General features: G+C 45.4%; 1 protein-coding gene across 1 annotated transcript in view; it reads right to left on the reverse strand.

Moving 5' to 3' along the window:
* Positions 1-22,280, reverse strand: part of LMX1A (LIM homeobox transcription factor 1 alpha) — a 106,830-nt gene that overhangs the window by 75,795 nt on the left and 8,755 nt on the right. Inside the window, exon 2 of the mRNA XM_038758355.1 lies at positions 15,057-15,243. Coding sequence (XP_038614283.1) covers positions 15,057-15,243 — 187 coding nt within the window. The remainder of the gene's footprint in view (positions 1-15,056; positions 15,244-22,280) is intronic.

The following is a 22,280-nucleotide window of genomic DNA, read 5'->3' on the forward strand; positions in this document are numbered from 1 at the left end:
CTAATCCCGGCCATGTGTCTGCTGTGTGGCCTTAGGCAAGTCACTTCAGTTCTCTGTGCCTCGTTAGCTCATCTGCAAAATGGGGATTAAGACTGTGAGCCCCGCGTGGGACAACCTGATTAGCTTGTATCTACCCCAGCGCTTAGAACAGTGTTTGGCACATAGTAAGCGCTTAACAGATACCATTTTAAAAAGAAATCAGCACTTCTCTGTGCCTCAGTTACCTCACCATTGATGCCTGTCTACTTGTTTTGTTTGGTTCTGTTGTCTGTCTCGCCCCTCCCAGACTGTGAGACCGTTGTTGGGTAGGGATTATCTCTATCTTGTTACCAAACTGTGCTTTCCAAGTGCTCTGCACACAGTAAGCGCTCAATAAATACGATTGAAGGAATGAATAAAATGAGGACTAAAATTGCGAGCCCCATGCTGGACAGGAGGGACTGTGGCCAACCCGATTTGCTTGTATCCACCCCAGCGCTTAGCACGGTGCCTGGCTCATAGCGCTTAACAAATACCCCAATTATTATTATTATTATCTTTGCAGCGGGTTTTGAGCCCAGCTCTTAGACTGAAAGTGTGGCGGGCGGAGAGGGGGAGGGAGCGAGAGGGAACTTTGGGAGGATATCACAACCGGGAATAATGCATTACGTTCTGACTTCTCCGTTGACAGGTAAAGAGCACAGACCGAAGGCAACGCATCCTCCTAAATGGCCAATGCCAACACTGGAGCGGTTGCCGGGAAGAACCATTAATTGAGGCTGTTCCCGCCTTTCCTAATGATGGGAGGGCTGAGGGTTAGCTTCCAAAAACTCTCCTCCCCCCCACCACACCCGCACAGGCTCTTAAAAGTTTAATGCAGGCGGAGAACGGTTAGCCCTTGTTGGTTTCCCCACAGCACCTGTATATATGTATATACATTTGTACATATTTATTACTCTATTTATTTATTTAGTTATTTTACTTGTACGTATCTATTCTACTTCTTTTATTTTGTTACTATGTTTGGTTTTGTTCCCTGTCTCCTCCTTCTATTTATTTATTTATTTTACTTGTACATATTTATTCTATTGGTTTTATTTTGTTAGTATGTTTGGTTTTGTTCTCTGTCTCCCCCTTTTAGACTGTGAGCCCACTGTTGGGTAGGGACTGTCTCTATATGTTGCCAACTTGGACTTCCCAAGCGCCTAGTACAGTGCTCTGCACACAGTAAGCGCTCAATAAATACGATTGATTGATTGATTCTAGACTGTGAGCCCACTGTTGGGTAGGGACTGTCTCTACATGTTGCCAACTTATACTTCACAAGCGCTTAGTACAGTGCTCTGCACATAGTAAGTGCTCAATAAATACAATTGATTGATTGATTGATTGTTGGGGCCCAGAGGCTTCTGGGTAACCAGGCCAGTAGAGTTCCCTGCCCTCAAGAAGCTTTCGGTCGCCTGTGCTCAAAACACTGGACTGAGCCCTTGGGGAAGTCCGGTATGGTTAGAAGACGTGATATCTGCTCTCAATCAACCAATCAATCGTATTCATTGAGCGCTTACTAGTTTGAGCACTGTACTAAGCGCATGGGAGAGGACGATCCAACAGAATTAGCAGACGTGAGCTGACAGTCTAGAGTTCTTGGAGTTCTTGGAAGGATCCAATGAAGTGAATAGACACAGTCCCTGACCCAACTCAACAGTCTCCTATGTGCAGAGCGCTGTACTGAGCGCTTGGATGAGCTTTTAGTCTACTGAGTTCTTGGAAGGATCCAATGAAGTGAATAGACACAGTCCCTGACCCAACTCAGCAGTCAGCTGGGTGACTTTGGGCAAGTCTCTTCACTTCTCTGGGCCTCAGTTCCCTTATCTGTAAAATGGGGACTAAGACTGTGAGCCCCCCGTGGGACAACCTGATCACCTTGTAACCTCTCCAACACTTAGAACAGTGCTTTGCACATAGTAAGTGCTTAATAAATGCCATCATTATTACTCTCCCAAGCGCTTAGTACAGCGCTTAGAGAAGCAGCGTGGCTCAGTGGAAAGAGCCCGGGCTTTGGAGTTAGTGGTCACAGGTTCAAATCCCAGCTCTGCCAATTGTCAGCTGTGTGACTTTGGGCAAGTCACTTCACTTCCCTGTGCCTCAGTTACCGCATCTGTAAAATGGGGATGAAGACTGTGAGCCCCCGTGGGACAACCTGATCACCTTGTAACCTCCCCAGCGCTTAGAACAGTGCTTTGCACATAGTAAGTGCTTAACAAATACCATCGTTATTATTTATTATTATTATTACAGTGCTCTGAGCACTGTAAGCGCTCAATAAATACGGTTGACTGATTGACAAGGAAGCACCAGGGAAGCAATGCAGAGGCAGAGGAAGAAAATCTCCCACCCAGAAGAGAGACGGGAGGGAGCCGTTTGTCAGTCGGGCCTTCCTGGGGACCGAGCGCTTAGTACAGTGCTCTGCACACAGTAAGCGCTCAATAAATACGATTGATTGATTGATTGATTCCCAAAATGCACCACAAACTCCCCAAGAGTCCTCCCGTGAGCCTCTGGGGCACCGCAGGCGAGGCCGGATGGTTGGCATTGCTGGGGCGAAGACTCGCATAGGGAAATTCCGCAACAATGTTGGGGGGGAGGAGCATGGGAAGGATGGGAAAGGGGGCGGCCATCCCAGTGGGGGGGGAAAGGAGTGATGGTTGTGTTAAAAAGGATTTGTTCCACTGTCAAAGACAGAAAGGTCTCCCTAAGAGCGGCATTAGAGGAGGGAGGGAGGGGACAGCTGGGAATTAGAGAAGAGCCCGGGGGGGTAAAGGGGCTAGGAGGGGAGGACAGAGAGGGGTGGAACAGCAGCCAAAAAAGCACCGAGGAAAGTCTCCGGCTTCGAGGAAGGATCTCGGGCCACGGCCCCTGGGCCAGGGACCCTCAAATCCACTTCTGGGATAACCTTCGCCCTCAAGTCTAGAGACTGGGCCGGAGCAGGCCGGGCTTCCCAGAATCTTTTGGGCCCCCTCGCTTCCTCCCATCCTGGTCACTTCCGGACAGTTCAGCATGGCTCTGTTGCCACAAGGAGGGCACGGAGGAGGGAGGCTCTGGAGTTCCCCTGAGCACCCCAATTTTTCCTCCCCAGAGCTTTGCATTGAGGGGCAGGGAGGGCCTCCAATAAAATATACTCACGGGGTCCAAACAAGTAGGGGACTGGTTGGGGGGATGCCAAGGAACCAGCCTTAATCTGGGTTCGGGTACGTGACAACAATGCGAAGAATGAAAATATGAATTCGGGGGTGGGGAGGGGAGCGGGAGTCTCGCGTCTCAACATTTTAAGGGGCTTTAATGAGCTTAAGTGGGTAATCTGGAGCTCAGTGGGTTTTCATTTTGTTTTTTGGAGGAAGGGGAAAAATCCTTTTAAAGCCTACTGAGGTGGAGAAAGGAAGAAGCCAAGCAAAACAGGGGTGTCAGGGGGCTGGGATGGAAAAGGGAGCCCCAACTTCTTGGGGAGGCAGAATAAGGAGAAGTGAGAATTTGGGGGGACGGACTGGGTTTCTTGGCCAGGTTTCTTGACCTCTCTCAGGGTGTCCAGCCAACCTGTCCCCTGTCCAGTTTGGATCAAGCTCCAGATGGCTTTCTGTCCACTGTCGTGAATGACATATGTCCACATACACTCTAAATTACTTATTTTATGGCATTCATTAAACGCTTACTGTATGCCAGGCACTGCACTAAGCGCTGGGGTGGATACAAGCTAATCAGGTTGGACACAGTCCCTATCCCGCATGGAGCTCACGTTCTTAATCCCCATTTTCCAGGGGAGGTAACTAAGGCCCAGAGAAGTGAAGTGACTTGCCCAAAGTGACACAGCAGGCAAACGGAGCCGGGATTAGAACCCAGGTCCTTCTAATAATAATAATAATTGTGATATTTGTTAAATTCTGACTCTGTGCCGGCACTGTACTGAGCTCTGGGGTGGATGCAAGTAAATCAGGTTGGACGCAGTCCCTGTCCCATGTGGGGCTCACAGTCTTCATCCCCATTTTACAGATGAGATAACTGAGGCCCAGAGAAGTGACTTGCCCAAAGTCACACAGCAGATGAATGGCAGAGTGGGGAGTAGAACTCATGACCTTCTAACTCCCAGGCCTGAGCTCTATCGGCTGGGAAATACTGCTTTGCAGTCAACTGTGTACAGAGCATTGTGGTAAGGTGATGCTATCCCTGCCCTTCAGGAGCTTACCGTCTCCGCAGAGAAAACAGGATCAGGCACTGAAATATGGGATAATCCAGCCTTCCTGGCAACCCTAGACAAGGAATGACACTTCTAAGGGCTGTGGAGAGACAGTCCATTTTACCCAAAATTTCTTTCACCACAGAGTCCACGAGTGTCCTCCCAATGGCTTCTTTCCCTCTAGACTGTAAGCTCATTGTGAGCAGGGAACATATTGACCAACTCTTAATAATAATAATAATAATGGAATTTATTAAGCGCTTACTATGTGCAAAGCACTGTTCTAGGCGCTGGGGAGGTTACAAGGTGATCAGGTTGTCCCACGGAGGGCTCACAGTCTTCATCCTCATTTTACAGATGAGGGAACTGAGGCACAGAGAAGTGAAGTGACTTGCCCAAAGTCGCACAGCTGACGATTGGCAGAGCGGGGATTTGAACCCACGACATCTGACTCCAAAGTGCGGGCTCTTTCCACTGAGCCACGCTGCTTCTCTATACTGGACTCTCCCAAGCACTTAGTACAGTGCTCTGCACACAGTAAGGGCTCAATGAATACCACTGATGGATTCCTCTTTGTTGAGGAAGTCTGCCTCATTCCTTTATAAAGTCAATAATTCAATCAAAGATATTTAATGAGTGCTCAATGAGCACAGAGCACTGCACTAAACACTTGAGAGGACAACAGAAGCAAAACCGGCGTTCTCCCACCCTCAAGAAGCTTGCAATTTGCTGTTGGTCCAGAAGAAGTGTGGCCCAGTGGATAGAGCCCACTGGGAGTCAGAATGACCTGGGTTCTAATCCTGGCTCTGCCAATGTGTCTGCTATGACACCTTGGGGAAGTCAAGTCACTGCTCTCTGCCTCAGTTTCCCCAACTGTAAAATGGGGATTCAATCCTGTACCCTCCTACTTAGCAGTGAGTCCCATCTAGAACAGCGACTGTGACCCAACCTGAATAACGTGTTTCTACCCCAGCGCTTTGAACAGTGCTTGACACATAGGAAGCACTTAACAAATGCACTAGACAAGCTACGTCTAGAGTGGTTATTCATCCGACTCTATGCCAGATAGTTCAGTTTGCACCAGAATGCCTGTAATTATTATATTAATATTGGCGGCATTTGTTGTGTGCCTACTCTGGGCCAAGCACTGTAGATTCAAGCAAAAACTCCTCAGCCTGGGCTTCAAGGCTGTCCATCCCCTCGCCCCCTCCTACCTCACCTCCCTTCTCTCCTTCTCCAGCCCAGCCCACACCCTCCACTCCTCTGCCGCTAATCTCCTCACCGTTAGGCCTCGTTCTCGCCTGTCCCGCCGTCGACCCCCGGCCCACATCCTCCCCGTCCCAGAACGCCCTCCCTCCTCATATCCGCCAAGCTAGCTCTCTTCCTCCCTTCAAAGCCGAGAGCTCACCTCCTCCAGGAGGCCTTCCCACACTCAGCCCCCTTTTTCCTCTCCTCCTCCCCATCCCCCCCGCCCTACCTCCTTCCCCTCCCCACAGCACCCGTATATACGTTTGTAAGATTTATTATTCTATTTATTTTACTTGTACATATTTACTATTCTATTTATTTTGTTAATGATGTGCATCTAGCTTTACTTCTATTTATTCTGATGACTTGACACCTGTCCACATGTTTTGTTTTGTTGCCTATCTCCCTCTTCTAGACTGTGAGCAAACTGTTGGGTAGGGACTGTCTCTATATGTTGCCAACTTGTACTTCCCAAGCGCTTGGTACAGTGCTCTGCACACAGAAAGCGCTCAATAAATATGATTGAATGAATGAATGAATGAATATGTTGCCAACTTGTACTTCCCAAGCACTTGGTACAGTGCTCTGCACACAGAAAGCGCTCAATAAATATGATTGAATGAATGAATTGAATGAATTCAATATCATCAGCTTGGATACAATCCCCATCCTTCACAGAGTTCATGATCTCGAGCATTGAAGCTTTCTTTGTCCCAACTTGGACTTATTCAGTGGTACTTATTGAGCACTTACTATGTGCAGAGCACTGTACTAAGCACTTGAGAGTATACAATATAACAATAAGCACACGCATTCCCTGCCCTCAACGAGTTTACCATCCATGGCCTTTGGGCATTTGATATTCACCCCATGTTCAGCCCCTTTGTCCCACTCTAGACTGTAAACTCGTGTTGGCAGGGAACATATCTATCAACCCTATCATATTGTTTTGTACCAAATCCATTGTATCGTACTTTCCCAAGCGCTTAGTACAGTGCTTAGCACGCGGCAAGTGCAGCGTGGCTTTGAGAAGCAGTGTGGCTCTGTTGCAAGAGCCCGGGCTTGGGAGTCAGAGGTCATGAGTTCTAGTCCCGGCTCCGCCACTTGTCAGCTGGGTGACTTTGGGCAAGTCGCTTCACTTCTCTGCGCCTCAGTGACCTCAGCTGTAAAATGGGGATGAAGACTGTGAGCCCCACGTGGGACAACCTGATCACCTTGGATCTATCCCAGCGCTTAGAACTGCATTTGACACATAGTAAGCGCTTAACGAACACCATCATTATTGCTATTATTATAAATACCACTGATGGTGATGCTACTTGAGGTCGAAAACGTGAGGTGCCTCTGAAACCCTAAATAGAAATGGAGCGGCGGGGAAGAGGGATGTGAGGGACACAGTGAGCGGGCAATACTAGTGACAGTGCCAAAGACAGTGACCACCCCAAATTTGTTCCCCAAAGACCTCCCCAACTCCTAACTCTGGACACTCCCCCTCACCATCTCTCCCACCTCCTGACATGCCATTTCTGTGGGGTCTCCACCGTTGTACACAATCACGGGGGCAAGCAAACTCAAATACAAACAAATTCCCCTTCCCTCAGCCCCCCTATATCTTCCCACAGCAAGGCAGGAAGCCAGAACATGGTGGTTGGTATGCAGTTGGCTCTTTCTGTAGACGAGAGTTAAAGCAGATTTTTTTAACACAAGGAGACCCTTCGCCTCCTTCCCCGCCAGTGTGGCCAGAGCCAGATGCCGACGGCAGGAAGGGAAAACAAGCGGGAGGTTTGCCATTCTCCAAAAATAGGATCGCCCAGGCCCGGCCTTGGACGTTGGAAGGGGCCAGCGATTTCATGTGACTTGGGTTTCGGGGGCCGGACGGCACGGGGAGATCGGGTTTCCATGTTGTATTTTGAGTTGTCACGACATTATTTTTCCTAATTAGAGAGAAGGGGGCGGTGGGAGAGGCTCGTTACATTCCAGCTCCTCTTCGCCCTGTATCCAGGTGACCGGCTCGCAAAAATGATGGTGAGCTCAGAGGGCTCCATCTTAGAGAGCCGATGTCAATCCAGAAACTGAGGGCCGCTTGCTTGGCATGGGGAAGGCCGGGAGACTCTGAGCAGATCGGATCACCCTTCCTAGGGAATCTCAGCTTCCCCATCTCCTCCTCAACCCGGGGTAAAAAGTCCAGCAGGGGTAAGGGACTTAATCCCCGTCTTCGTTCCCATTTTATTTTTTCTCAGTGGTGTGAAAGCAAACATGTAGCTAAGATTACAATGTTGACGCCTCCTTTTATCCAAAATAGCACTAATCCTCCTGCTAATTAACACTGGCCGTAGGAATTTTATTAACTCCGCCTCGGTTAAGAATAAAGAATGGCGGGGGGGGAGGTGAGATTGGGACCAGAAAGAATAAAAATGTCGGTTCAACACGTGAAAGGTAGTCAGGGAGGGCCAGCTGGATTTCACGGGTTTTGTTTTTAAATATTTCCATATAGACGAAGCTGCAGGGAACCCGAATGTTTCAAACAGTCCTGCTGTACCGTAATTAATTCTACCTGTAATAAATTGGACAAGACACTCACCCCTTCGGAGCGCTGAGCGATCCTAGGAAATTAACCGGTTATTGATTACGCCTGTCAGTTATTATCTCGGCGATAATCATTAGTATTTCACAGACAAGAAGAAACTGAAATTTAAGAACCGGAGAAAGGGTTTCGGTTTCGAGCAAGGACCCGGCTACAATTTACAGAAGTCGGGATGAATTCGGACCTGGATTTTTCCAAATCTATTCTCAGCTGTCTCTTTGCCACATTTAATAATCAATTCTAAGGTTCATTCGTTGGCTCCTTGAGGAAAAAAAAAAGCACATCAACCCAGCCGGTGTCAATTCCTTGATATTAAATCGACCGATGGGTAAAGTGATTCTGCCGCAAAACGGCTCGTGTTTTAGACACCTTAATTCTCTGAGTGCCCCCCTTTGCCCCCCAACAACACCGAACTATAACGATCTCAGCTCCATTCCCTGTCCCTTCTTCATTGTTGAAAACACATTGAGCAGCCTATTACTTTAAGGGGAGAGAGAGAGTGAGAGAGAGAGAGATCAGATTTATTCCTGCTGCAAAAATTCACAAGAAAACAAAAGTCAGCCAGTCAAACGGTGAAGTTAGGAGGTGGCAAAAGTACACAAAGAATCAAGAAGAAAATGTCCACAGAGGAATTCCAAGACCAACAGACACAGTTTCCTGGACTTATTGAAAACTAGATAGGAAAAACCTCTTAAAAATGATCAGAAAAAAACAACGTGGGGGGGTGCCAAAGTGAAAGGGGATTTGAGGCGGCATGATTTAGACTCCGGAATTGAGTTTGACATTCATTCATCTCCTTTTTAAACTTCTCCTTCCTCCAGCTCTTCCAAACCCATCCTTTGAGGCCTCTAGTTTCTGCACACAAACTCCCGGGTGGAAGAGCGTGTCATGCCGGGAGACCCCCCGCCCCGGATAAGAAACTAGAAAGGAGGTCCCCAGACACAATTCCAGTCACCCTGTAAAAACAGAGGGATGTAGATTTGACTGTGTAAACAGTCTATCCCTCCCCCTCGCCCACGGCCGATCTTATTAAATCCCCAGACCACGGGCCATTTCACCCGACGCTAAATTTATTGCCCGGCTCTGTTTGATTTTTCTATTCCTTAAATTTTATTTTTCCGGGATCCGGGACCCAGAAGAGATAACATCCGATCGAACAAACAGTCGCTGCTGTTACTGCATCTGCGTCCTTCGGTGAGCAACCACAGCCCGAGTTGGCTTGGCCAGGGAAAGTACCTCAGAGGGAAAGAATTCAGGACTGACCAGCACGCAAAATTCAATCCAACCAACTGGACATGTTCGCCTCGGTCTTGGAAGAAAGCACACCGTTCCTTAAGGTGTCCCCTTGCCTCCCAGTGATTTACTCTCTTTCTCAGATAATAGTTCTGTCCCTAAAGGGGGAGAAGAGGGGGCTTCTCTCTCTGAGGGAAGAGATCTCGAACTCTAAAGACACGCTGCCGCAAGAGGAGAGATGATGTTCTAAGAATGGTCACCGAGACGGCAGTCTTATCCCATCGCGCTCCGAGGTCATCGAAAGAGATCGAACACAGAATGCTAAACTTCATTAGCCGAGGGAAAGGACCCAGCCTTGTCTCCCCCCTCTGCCCTCCCCGAACCCTTGAAAGAAGCGGTATAAACTTGATTGAAATTTGGGATCTGGTCCAGAAGACTTAATTATCCATTGTATCGCCCGCCACATTCCCTCTTTTCAGCGAAAGCTTCTGGTCTCTGCTTCAATTCCAACAACGGGATTTGATTCAGACAAACCCCATCGCCGACGGGGGCCCGTTCCAAAAACAGAACGGTTCCAGAAATCGGCATTCCCTCCGTCGGGAAAACACATTTTGGCGGCCTGCTAATTTTCAGGAAACTCGGGAAGGAAATGGAAGCCTCGTTTGGAACATCCCATCGCCGTGATTGATGTGGACGGCAACTTTCCATCTTGGAAAGGACAACACTTAGATTTTAGCAGTCACCTTATGTTTTTATGCTGATCCGCCCTGCCTCGCTCAGGAAGGGTCAGCGATGGCAAAATGTCTCGAGGTCCACTCAACCGGCCTTGGGTAAGAAGGTGAATGGTTATTTCCGAAGTTCCGCAGAGTGACGTAGGCAAATTTGAAAAAGACATATATACCAGGTCGCCTTCTCTGGATGATGTCATGAACAAGTCAGGCAAGAGGGTACCATTTCCAAAGCATATACGTCCAATATAGTGTAAATACACACACATAAACACACCCCAACACGCTTTGAAAATAGGACCTGTTTCTCTTTTCCATTTCACGCTTTCTCCACTGCCATCCAGCACATCTTGATCCCCAAGTTGATATGGCGAGAGGATAGTATTGTGTCTTTAGAGCCGCAAACTGCCGTTTTCCACATTGCTATCGATTCAAATTGAACTCCCCCACACATCTAAGCCCTCTGGAACAACTCAAGGGAGCTCCCCAGACCGAGCCAAAATGAAGCCACTTCGAAAAGTGCCAGACCAGGCTAAAGAGAACTACCGTGGCCTAGGGGATAGAACACATGCGTGGGAGTCAGAAGAACTTGGCTTCTAATTCCTGCTCTGCCACTCGTCTGCTGTGTGACCTTGGGCAAGTTTCCTCAAGTACCCTCATCAGTAAAACGGGGGTTAAGACTGTGAGCCCCATGAGGGACATGGTCTGTGTCCAACCTGATTACCCCAGCGCTTGGTACAGTGCCTGGAACACAGTAAGTGCTTAACAAATACCGTGAAAGAGAGAGAAAAAGAAAAAGAGAGAGAAGTGATTGCCTGTCCACCTGCTTTGTTTTGTTTTGTTGTCTGTCTCCCCCCTTCTAGACTGTGAGCCCGTTGGGTAGAGATCGTCTCTATCTGTTGCCAAATTGTACTTTCCAATCGCTTAGTGCAGTGCTCTGCACAAAGTAAGCGCTCAATAAATACGATTGAATGAAATGAATGAAGGAATGAATGAAGTGGCTTGGGAGACAAGACTCCATTTGACTGAGGAACCCAAACCAGAGACTCTCTGGAAGACTGGAAAAGAAAGGGCATTTTTATTCATGGTTTCACTCTTGTTTATTTTTTTCTCTTCCTGACACCCTCTGAGTCTCTTCAAGAAGAGCAGACCGGACAAATCGAACTGGTAATTTGAATTTTTATAGCCAGAACAAGAGTTCGCCATTCAATCGAGTATTTAAGGTGCTCCCAATTCCTAATATTTTCTCAAATTCTTCTGCAGTTGTAGAATTTATGAGGACAGGATTTGGGTGAGGGGAGAAAGCAGGGGTGAAACAGGGGGATGAAAAAATAGACAACAAACCCCCTTCAGACATCACGAGCAATATATGTGACTTCAAGGCTTGTGCGAACGTCCCCTTGCTCTGGTTGTTAAATGACAGCGTTTTTAATAAGAGGGAGTTGGTGAACGGGAAAAAAACAACAACAGGCAAATATCTCTTTCTTTCTCTCAGGGCATATGTCAGAGTCTTTCCCTGGATTGAGATTCCCTCCGGCATAACGGGGTTGCATGGTTTTAATAATAAAGCCAGAGTGATTTTTCCTAACATACTAATCCTCCTTCCATTCCGCTTTAGGGTCTAGTTTCCCCATGTGCCCATTTCTAGGAGTCCAACCGCATCCACCAGCGAAAGGTTGAATGGGGAAATATTTTCCAGCCAAACTTCTTCCCCTTCCCCCAGCCAGCGGAAGCGAATGTCTTCATTAAAAAAATCTCCACCAGAGGAGATTTTTTTCCTTCCCATTTTTTTCCTTCCCATCCTATACTGACCTCCCTCCAGTTCGAACCATTCCCCCCCCCCCCCCACCAAATAACCCTCCCCCAGTCTCTCTCTCACTGCTTTCTTCATACCTGATATTTGGGGAAAATGACCGCCCTGCTTTGATGGCTGTCTCCCCCTACTCCCCCACCCCAACTTCCAGACCTTCCTGGAAGGACAATAAAATGGGATGGATCTGATGAATAAAATCCCCAGGCTCACACCTCTCCCTCTGTCCTGAATGAGGAGAGAGAGAGGGAGAGAGAGAGAGAGAGAGAGAGAGAGAGAGAGAGAGGGAGGAAGGGAGGGAGGGAGAAGGGGGAGGGGAGGAACAAAGGAAGAAGGAGAGAACAGATGAGGAGAACAGGAGGGGGAAAGAGGAGAGAAAAGAGGAGAGGAGAAGAAGAGGGGGAAGAGAAAGAGAGAAAAGAATAGAGAGGAGAAGAGGAGAGGGGAAGAGAAGGAGATAAAAGAAGAGGAGAGAGGAGAAGAGGAGGAGATAAAAGAAGAGAGAGGAGAAGAGGAGGTGGGAAGAGAGGGAGAGAAGAGAGGAAAAGAGAAGGGGAAGAGAAAGAGAGAAAAGAAGAGAGAAGAGAAGAGGAGGGGGAAGAAACGAGAGAAAAGAGTAGAGAGGAGAAGTGGAGGTGGGAAGAGGAGAGAAAACAGAGAAAGAAGAGGAGAGGGGGAAGAGAAAGAGAGAAGAAGAGAGAGGAGAAGAGGAGGGGGAGAGGAGACAGAAGAAGGGGGAAGAGAAGGAGAGAAAAAAGAGGAGAGAGAATGGGAAAGAGAAGGAGAGAAAAGAGGAGAGAGGAGGAGAGGAGAAAGAGGAGGGAAAAGACGAGGAGAGGGGAGGAGGGGCGAAGAGAAGGAGAGAAAAGAAGAGAGAGGAGAAGGAGAAAGGGAAAAGAAAGAGTAAAGAGGAGAGAGGAGAGGGAGGAGGAGAGAGGAGAAGAGTGGGGAAGAGGAGAGAAAAGGAGAGGAGTAGAGGAGGGGGAATAGAAGGAGAGAAAAGAGGAGGAGAGGGGGAAGAGAAAGAGAGAAGAAGAGGAGAGAGGAGCAGAGGAGAAGGGGGAAGACAGGAGGAGAGGGAAAAAGGAGAGGAGAGAGGAAAAGGGGAGGAGGAAAGCGGGAGGAGGGGGAGAAGAAGAGGAGAAGGAAACGGAGGGGGAAGGCTAAGGCTGGAGCAAAAGAAGGGGGCTAGAAAACCCCTGGGCGACCCCCTCCTTCCCAGTGACCATGACCCCCCAAGGAAGCGGGAGGAGGGGACTGCGTGCCAGGCACTGTGCTAAGCGCTGGGGTGGATACAAGCAAATCCAGTTGGACACAGTCCCTGTCCCGCAAGTGTATAAGGATCACTGAAGAGTCATTGTCTGGGTGGGTGTGTTGTGTTGTTTTGTGTGTGTGTCCGCGATGAGTACGGCTCCTTCTACCTGTCTCGGGGTGTCAATCAATCGTCAATCGCATTTATTGGGCGCTTACTGCGCGCAGGGCACTGTACTGAGCGCTTTGGGAGAGGAAGAGCTAACAATAGAACAGACACATTCCCTGCCCACACGAGCCGACAGCCTTGGAGGGGGGAGGCAGACACGAATAAAAATAAATAAAATGACAGATCAGGACATAAAGGTGAGGGGCTGGGAGGGGGAGGGATGAATATAAAGAAAGAGCCCGGGCTGGAGAGTCAGAGGTCGTGGGTTCTAATCCCACCTCCGCCACTTGTCAGCTGGGTGACTTTGGGCAAGGCACTTCACTTCTCTGGGCCTCAGTTGCCTCATCTGGAAAAGGGGGATGAAGACTGTGAGCCCCACGTGGGACAACCTGATCACCTTGTATCAACCCCAGCGCTTAGAACAGTGCTAGCCACCTAGGAAGCGCTTAATAAATGCTATTATTATTATTTTATTTTTCCAAGCGTTTAGTACAGTGCTCTGCACACAGTAAGCACTCCATAAATACGGTTGAATGAATAAATGAATGAACTGGACTCCCCAAGTGCTTAGTATAGTGCTCTGCACACAGTAAGCGCTCAATAAATACGATTGAAGGAATGAATGAATAAACTGGACTTTCCAAGTGCTTAGTGTAGTGCTCTGCACACAGTAAATGCTAAATAAATACGATTGAATGAATGAATTGGACTTTCCAAGCGCTTAGTCCAGTGTTCTGCACACAATAAGTGCTCAATAAATACGATTGAAAGAATGGATGAAAGAATTGAACTTTCCAAGCACTTAGTCCAGTGCTCTGCACACAGTAAGCGCTCCATAAATACGATTGAAAGAATGGATGAATGAATTGGACTTTCCAAGTGCTTAGTACAGTGCACTGCACACAGTAAGCGCTCAATAAATACGATTGAATGAATTGTACTTTCCAAGCACTTAGCCCAGTGCTCTGCACACAGTAAGCGCTCAATAAATACGATTGAAAGAATGGATGAATGAACTGGACTTTCCAAGTGCTTAGTATAGTGCTCTGCACACAGTAAGCGCTCTATAAATACGATTGAATGAATAAATGAATGAATTGGACTTCCCAAGAGCTTAGTCCAGTGCTCTGCACAGAGTAAGCGCTCAATAAATACGGCTGAATGAATGAATGAATGAATGAATTGGACTTTCCAAGAGCTTAGTCCAGTGCTCTGCACACAGTAAGCGCTCCATAAATGCGACTGAAGGAATGGATGAATAAATTGGACTTTCCAAGTGCTTAGTATAGTGCTAAGCACACAGTAAGTGCTCTATAAATACGATTGAAGGAATGGATGAATAAATTGGACTTTCCAAGTGCTTAGTATAGTGCTAAGCACACAGTAAGTGCTCTATAAATACGATTGAATGAATAAATGAATGAATTGTACTTTCCAAGCACTTAGCCCGGTGCTCTGCACACAGTAAGCGCTCAACAAACATGATTGAAGGAATGGATGAATAAATTGGACTTTCCAAGTGCTTAGTATAGTGCTCTGCACACAGTAAGTGCTCCATAAATACGATTGAAGGAATGGATGAATAAATTGGACTTTCCAAGCACTTAGCCCAGTGCTCTGCACACAGTAAGTGCTCAACAAATATGATTGAAGGAATGGATGAATAAATTGGACTTTCCAAGTGCTCTGCACACAGTAAGTGCTCACTAAATAGGATTGAATGAATGAGAGGCCTGCCTTGGATTTTATTGATTTTTGGGGGGAGGTGGAGGCTATTTTGGTGGGGGGAAAGGGGGGGTCTGGGTTGGGACGGCGCTGGGACTTACTTCTCGTAGTCGTATTTGCAGTAGAGTTTCTTGTCGCGACAGAAGCAGGTGGCCTCGAGGGGTTCCTTGCAGGCCGCGCACTGGACGCAGCTCTCGTGCCAGAAGGCGTCGTTGAGGCGCAGCAGAAAGCGATCGGAAATGGCCCGCTGACACCCCTCGCACACAGATTTGGGGTTCACCGCTCGCCCTGAAACCCAACATTGCGTGGCTTAGTGGAAAGAGCCCAGGCTTGGGAGTCACAGGTCCTGGGTTCTAATCCCGCCGCTCCTCAGCTGGGGGACCTTGGGCCAGTCCCTTCGTTTCCCTAGGCTGCAGTTCCCTCATCTGGAAAATGGGGATGAAGACTGGGAGCCCCACGAGAGCCCGCTGTTGGGTAGGGACCGTCTCTAGATGTTGCCAACTTGGACTTCCCAAGCGCTTAGTACGGTGCTCTGCACACAGTAAGTGCTCCATAAATACGATTGAAGGAATAAATGAATGAATTGAACTTCCCAAGAGCTTAGTCTAGTGCTCTGCACACAGTAAGCGCTCTATAAATACGATTGAATGAATAAATGAATGAATTGTACTTTCCAAGCACTTAGCCCAGTGCTCTGCACACAGTAAGCGCTCAATAAATACAATTGATTGATTGATTGATTGATTGATTTACTATTCTATTTATTTTATTTTGTTAGTATGTTTTGTTTTGTTGTCCATCTCCCCCTTCTAGACTGTGAGCCCGCTGTTGGGTAGGGACTGTCTCTCTATGTTGCCAACTTGTTCTTCCCAAGCGCTTGGTACGGTGCTCTGCACACAGTAAGCGCTCAATAAATACGAGTGAATGAATGAATGTACACATTTATTACTCTATTTTACTTGTACATATTTACTATTCTATTTATTTTATTTTGTTAATACGTTTTGTTTTGTTTTCCGTCTCCCCCTTCTAGACCGTGAGCCTGCTGTTGAGTAGGAACCGTCTCTATACGTTGCCAACTTGTTCTTCCCAAGCGCTTAGTATGGTGCTCTGCACACAGTAAGCGCTCAATAAATGCGATTGAATGAATGAATGAATGTACATGATTATTACTCTATTTTACTTGTACATATTTACTATTCTATTTATTTTATGTTGTTAATATGTTTTGTTTTGTTGTCTGTCTCCCCTTCTAGACTGTGAGCCTGCTGTTGGGTAGGGACTGTCTCTATATGTTGCCAACTTGGACTTCCCAAGTGCTTAGTACAGTGCTCTGAACACAGTAAGCGCTCATTAAATACGATTGAATGAATGAATGACAACCTGATCGCCTTGGGAGTCAGAGGTCGTGGGTTCTAATCAATTAATCAATCAATCAATCAATCGTATTTATTGAGAGCTTACTGTGTGCAGAGCACTGTACTAAGCGCTTGGAAAGTACAAGTTGGCAACATATAGAGACAGTCCCTACCCAACAGTGCGCTCACAGTCTAGAAGGGGGAGACAGAGAACAAAACCAAGCTTGTCAGCTGGGTGACCTTGGGCCAGTCACTTCACTTCTCTAGGCCACAGTTCCCTCATCTGGAAAATGGGGATGAAGACTGGGAGCCCCACGGGGGACAACCTGATTGCCTTGGGAGTCCAAGGTCATGGGTTCTAATCACGCTGCTTGTCAGCGGGGTGACCTTGGGCTTCTCTAGGCCGCAGTTCCCTCATTTGGAAAATGGGAATTCATTCATTCATTCATTCAATCGTATTTACTGAACGCTTACTGTGTGCACAGCACTGTACTAAGTGCTTGGGAAGTACAAGTTGGCAACATACAGAGACGGTCATTCATTCAATCGTATTTATTGAGCGCTTACTGTGAGCAGAGCAATGAAGACTGGGAGCCCCACGGGGGACAACCTGATCACCTTGGGAGTCAGAGGTCATGGGTTCTAATTCCAGCTCCGCCACTTGTCGGCTGTGTGACTTTGGGCAAGTTACTTAGCTTCTCTGCGCCTCAATTCCCTCGTCTGGAAAATGGGGATGAAGGCTGGGAGCCCCACAGGGGACAACATGATCACCTTGGGAGTCAGAGGTGGGAGTCAGAGGTTGTGTGTTCTAATCCCAACTCTGCCACTTGTCAGCTGTGTGACTGTGGGCAAGTCACTTCACTTCTCTGGGCCTCAGTTCCCTCATCTGGAAAATGGGGATGAAGACTGTGAGCCCCACGTGGGACAACCTGGTTACCTTGTATCTACCCCAGCGCTTAGAACGGTGCTTGGCACATAATAAGTGCTTAGCAAATGCCATCATTATTGCCAGTGCTTTGAACAGTGCTTTGCACAAAGTAAGAGCTTAACAAATGCTATTATTATTGTATCTACCTCAGCGCTTAGAACAGTGCTTGTCACTTAGTTTAACAAATACCATAATTATTACTGAGAAGCAGCGTGGCTCAGCAGAAAGAACCCGGGCTTGGGAGTCAGAGGTCATGGGTTCTAATCCCGCCTCCACCACTTGTCCGCTGTGTGACCTTGGGCAAGCCACTTCACTTCTCTGGGCCTCAGTTCCCTCATCTGTAAAATGGGGATGAAGACTGTGAGCTCCACGTGGGACAACCTGATCACTTTGTAACCCCCCAGCGCTTAGAACAGTGCTTCGCACAAAGGAAACACTTAACAAATTCCATCATTATTATTTATTGAGCACTTACTGTGTGCAGAGCACTGGACTAAGCGCTTGGAAAGGACAATTTGGCAACAGAGAGAGACCATCCCTACCCAACAACGGGCTCGCCAACAGCAGCAGGCATCCCCCCAGCCCCCCAACACACCCTGCCCCCAATCCCGCCCCCACCCCGGCCTAGAGACATCATCAGCATCATCCTCCTGCTACTTACTAAGCGCTTACTCCTCCTCCTTCTCCTCCTACTACTACTAATAATGGTATTTGTTAAGCACTTACTAATGATAATAATTCTGCTACTTGCTAAGCATTTACTACTCCTCCTCCTTCTCCTACTACTAATAATAATAATGGTATTTGTTAAGCACTTACTAATGATGATAATTCTGCTACTTGCTAAGCATTTACTTCTCCTCCTCCTCCTACTACTACTACTAATAATAATAATAATGGTATTTGTTAAGTGCTTCCTAATGATAATAATTCTGTTACTTGCTAAGCATTTACTCCTCCTCCTACTACTACTACTACTAATAATGGTATTTGTTAAGTGCTTACTAATGATAATAATTCTGTTACTTGCTAAGCATTTACTCCTCCTCCTCCTCCTCCTCCTCCTCCTCCTACTACTAATAATAATGGTATTTTAAGTGCTTACTAATGGTAATAATTTTGGTACTTGTTAAGAGTTTACTAATAATTATAATTCTGCTACTTGTTAAGTGTTTACTAGTACTACTAATAATAATAATGGTATTTGTTAAGCGTTTACTAATTATAATAATTCTGGCATTTGTTAAGAGCTTATTAATAATAATAATTCTGCTACTTGCTAAGCATTTACTCCTCCTACTATTACTACTACTACTACTAATAATAATGGTATTTGTTAAGTGGTTACTAATGATAATAATTCTGCTACTTGCTAAGCGCTTACTCCTCCTCTTCCTCCTACTATTACTGCTATTACTAATAATAATGGTATTTGTCAAGCACTTGCTAATGGTAATAATTCTGGTATTTGTTAAGAGCTTACTAATAATCATAATTCTGCTACTTAAGTGCTTACTACTACTAATAATAATAATAATAGTATTTGTTAAGTGCTTACTAATTATAATAATTCTGGCATTTGTTAAGAGCTTACTAATAATAATAATTCTGCTACTTGCTAAGCATTTACTCCTCCTCCTCCTACTACTACTACTATTAATAATGATAATGGTATTTGTTAAGTGCTTACTAATGATAATAATTCTGCTACTTGCTAAGTGCTTACTCCTCCTCATAATAATAATAATAATAATGGTATTTGTTAAGAGCTTACTAATAGTAATAATTCTGGTATTTGTTAAGAGCTTACTAATAATCATAATTCTGCTACTTGTTAAGTGCTTACTACTACTACTAATAATAATAATGGTATTTGTTAAGCTCTTACTAATGATAATAATTCTGGCATTTGTTAAGAGCTTACTAATAATAATAATTCTGGTACTTGTTAAGCCCTTACTTTTACTACTACTAATCATAATGGTCTTTGTTAAGTGCTTACTAATGATACTAATTCTGCCACTTATTAAGCACTTACTACTACTACTAATAATAATAATAATAGTGCTATTTGTTAAGTGCTTACTAATGATAATGATTCTGGTATTCGTTAAGGGCTTACTACTACTAATAATAATAATAATGAATTTTGTTAGGTGCTTACTAATAACAATAATTCTGGAACTTGCTAAGCGCTTATTACTACTACTATTATTACTACTAATAATAATAATAGTAATAATAATTATGGTATTTGTTGAGAGCTTACTACTAATAATAATTCTGGTACTTGTTAAGCGCTTACTACTATTACTACTACTAATAATAATAATAATATTTGTTAGTGCTTACTAATAATGATAATTCTGGTATTTGTTAAACGTTTACTACTAATAATAATAATTCTGGTACTGTTAAGTGCACAATAATAATAATAATAATAATGGTATTTGTTAAGCACTTACTATGTGCCAAGCACTGTTCTAAGCACTGGGGTAGATACAAGTGCATAATAATAATAATAATAATGGTATTTGTTAAGCACTTACTATGTGCCAAGCACTGTTCTAAGCCCTGAGGGAGATACAAGGTAATCAGTTTGTCCCACGTGGGGCTAACAGTCTTCGTCCCCATTTTACAGATGAGGTCACTGAGGCACAGAGAAGTGAAATGGTTTGTCCAAGGTCACACAGCAGACAAGTGGCGGAGCCGGAATTAGAACCCATGACCTCTGACTCCCAAGCCCGGGCTATTTCCACTAAGCCACACCACTATGTAAGCGCTGGGGCGGATACTTCATTCCTTCCTTCATTCATTCAATTGTATTTATTGAGCGCTTACTGTGTGCAGAGCACTGTACTAAGCGCTTGGGAAGTACAAGTTGGCAACATCTAGAGACGGCCCCTACCCAACAACGGGCTGCTGTGTGACTGGGCAAGTCACTTCATTTCTCTGTGCCTCAGTTCCCTCATCTGGAAAATGGGGATGGAGACCGTGAGCCCCACGTGGGACCAGGGACTGTATCCAACCCCATTTGCTTGGATCCACCCCAGCGCTTAGAACAGTGCCTGACACATAATAAGCGCTCAATAAATAAGCCAGTCACTTCACTTCTCTGAGCCTCAGTGACCTCATCTGTAAAATGGGGATGAAGACTGTGAGCCCCACGGGGGACAACCTGATTACCTCGTATCTACCCCAGAGCTTAGAACAGTGCTTGGCACATAGTAAGCTCATAATAATAAAAAGAACAATAAGAATAAGAATGGTATTTGTTAAGCGCTTGGCAGATAGTAAGTGCTTATTAATAATAATAATAATAATAATAATAATGGTATTTGTTAAGCACTTAGCGCATAGTAAGTGCTTAATAATAATAATGGTATTTGTTAAGGGCTTAATAATAATTTAATGGTATTTGTTAAGCACTTGGCACATAGTAAATGCTTAATAATAATAATAATAATGGCATTTGTTAAGCGCTTGGCACATAGTAAATGCTTAATAATAATAATAATAATGACATTTATTAAGCTCTTGGCACATAGTAAGCACTTAATAAAAAATAATAATAATGGCATTTGTTAAGCGCTTGGCACATAGTAAGTGCTTAATAATAATAATAATAATAATAATAATAATAATGGTATTTGTTAAGCGCTTGGCACATAGTAAGCGCTTAATAATAATAAAAATAATGGTATTTGTTAAGCGCCTGGCACATAGTAAGCGCTTAATAATAACAACAATAATAATAATGGTATTTGTTTAGCGCTTGGCAGATAGTAAGCACTTAATAATAATAATAATAATAATGGTGTTTGTTAAGCGCTTGGCACATAGTAAGCTCTTAAAAATAATAATAATAATAATAATAATGGTATTTGTTAAGCGGTTGGCACATAGTAAGCGCTTAACAATAATAATAATAATAATGGTATTTGTTAAGCGCTTGGCACGTAGTAAGCGCTTGGTAATAATAATGGTATCTGTTAAGCGCTTACTATGTGTCAAGCACTGTTCTAAGCGCTTATTATTATTATTAAATACCATCATTATTATTATTATTATTATTATTATTCCCCCGAGGGAGCGCGCCCGAAACAGTCCCCGGCTTGGATAAAGCGCTCAGCCCAGTGCTGTGCACACAGTGAGCGCTCAATAAATACGATTGAATGAATGAATGCTAAAACCGTTAGAAAACGGGCAAGCGCAATTGTTGAGCCGGCCGGCTGGGGAATGATGGGGACCAGCGCTTAGTCCAGTGTTCTGCACGTAGTAAGCGCTCAATAAATACCATTGAATGGATGAACGAAGGAGCCGGGCACATAGTAGGCGCTGCACAGATACCGTGATTAGGAAGGAGCGTTTTGGAGACCCCCGAGAGGGTTTAGGGGGTGAGGAGGGGGCGTTCACCTCAGTCCGTTTCCCTGGGGCCCTGAAACCGGCCCTGCCTCTTCTTTCCATCGTATTTACTGAGCGCTTATTAGGCAGAGCACTGTATATATGTTTGTACATATTTATTACTCTATTTATTTATTTATTTTACTTGTACCTATCTAGTCTATTTATTTTATTTTGTTAGTATGTTTGGTTTTGTTCTCTGTCTCCCCCTTTTAGACTGTGAGCCCACTGTTGGGTAGGGACTGTCTCTATATGTTGCCAATTTGTACTTCCCAAGCGCTTAGTACAGTGCTCTGCACATAGTCAGCGCTCAATAAATACGATTGATTGATTGATTGATTGATTGTACTAACCGCTCCGACAAGATCACCATGATGGTATGCGTTAAGCGCTTACTATGTGCCAAGCGCTGCAGAGGAGCTTGTCTGTAGACTGTCAGCTCCTTGTGGGCAGGGAATGGGGCTGATGTTCTAGTGTCCTCTCCAGAGCGTTTAGTACAGCGCTCCGCGCTCAGAGAGCGCTCCAGAAATGCGATTATAATAATTGTAATGTGATGATTATAATGGTGATTATTCCATCAATCAATCGTATGTATTGAGCGCTTACTGTGTGCAGAGCACTGGACTAAGCGCTTG

The sequence above is a fragment of the Tachyglossus aculeatus genome, chromosome 16 (genome assembly GCF_015852505.1).
Source record: "Tachyglossus aculeatus isolate mTacAcu1 chromosome 16, mTacAcu1.pri, whole genome shotgun sequence".
NCBI classification, from domain to species: domain Eukaryota; kingdom Metazoa; phylum Chordata; class Mammalia; order Monotremata; family Tachyglossidae; genus Tachyglossus; species Tachyglossus aculeatus.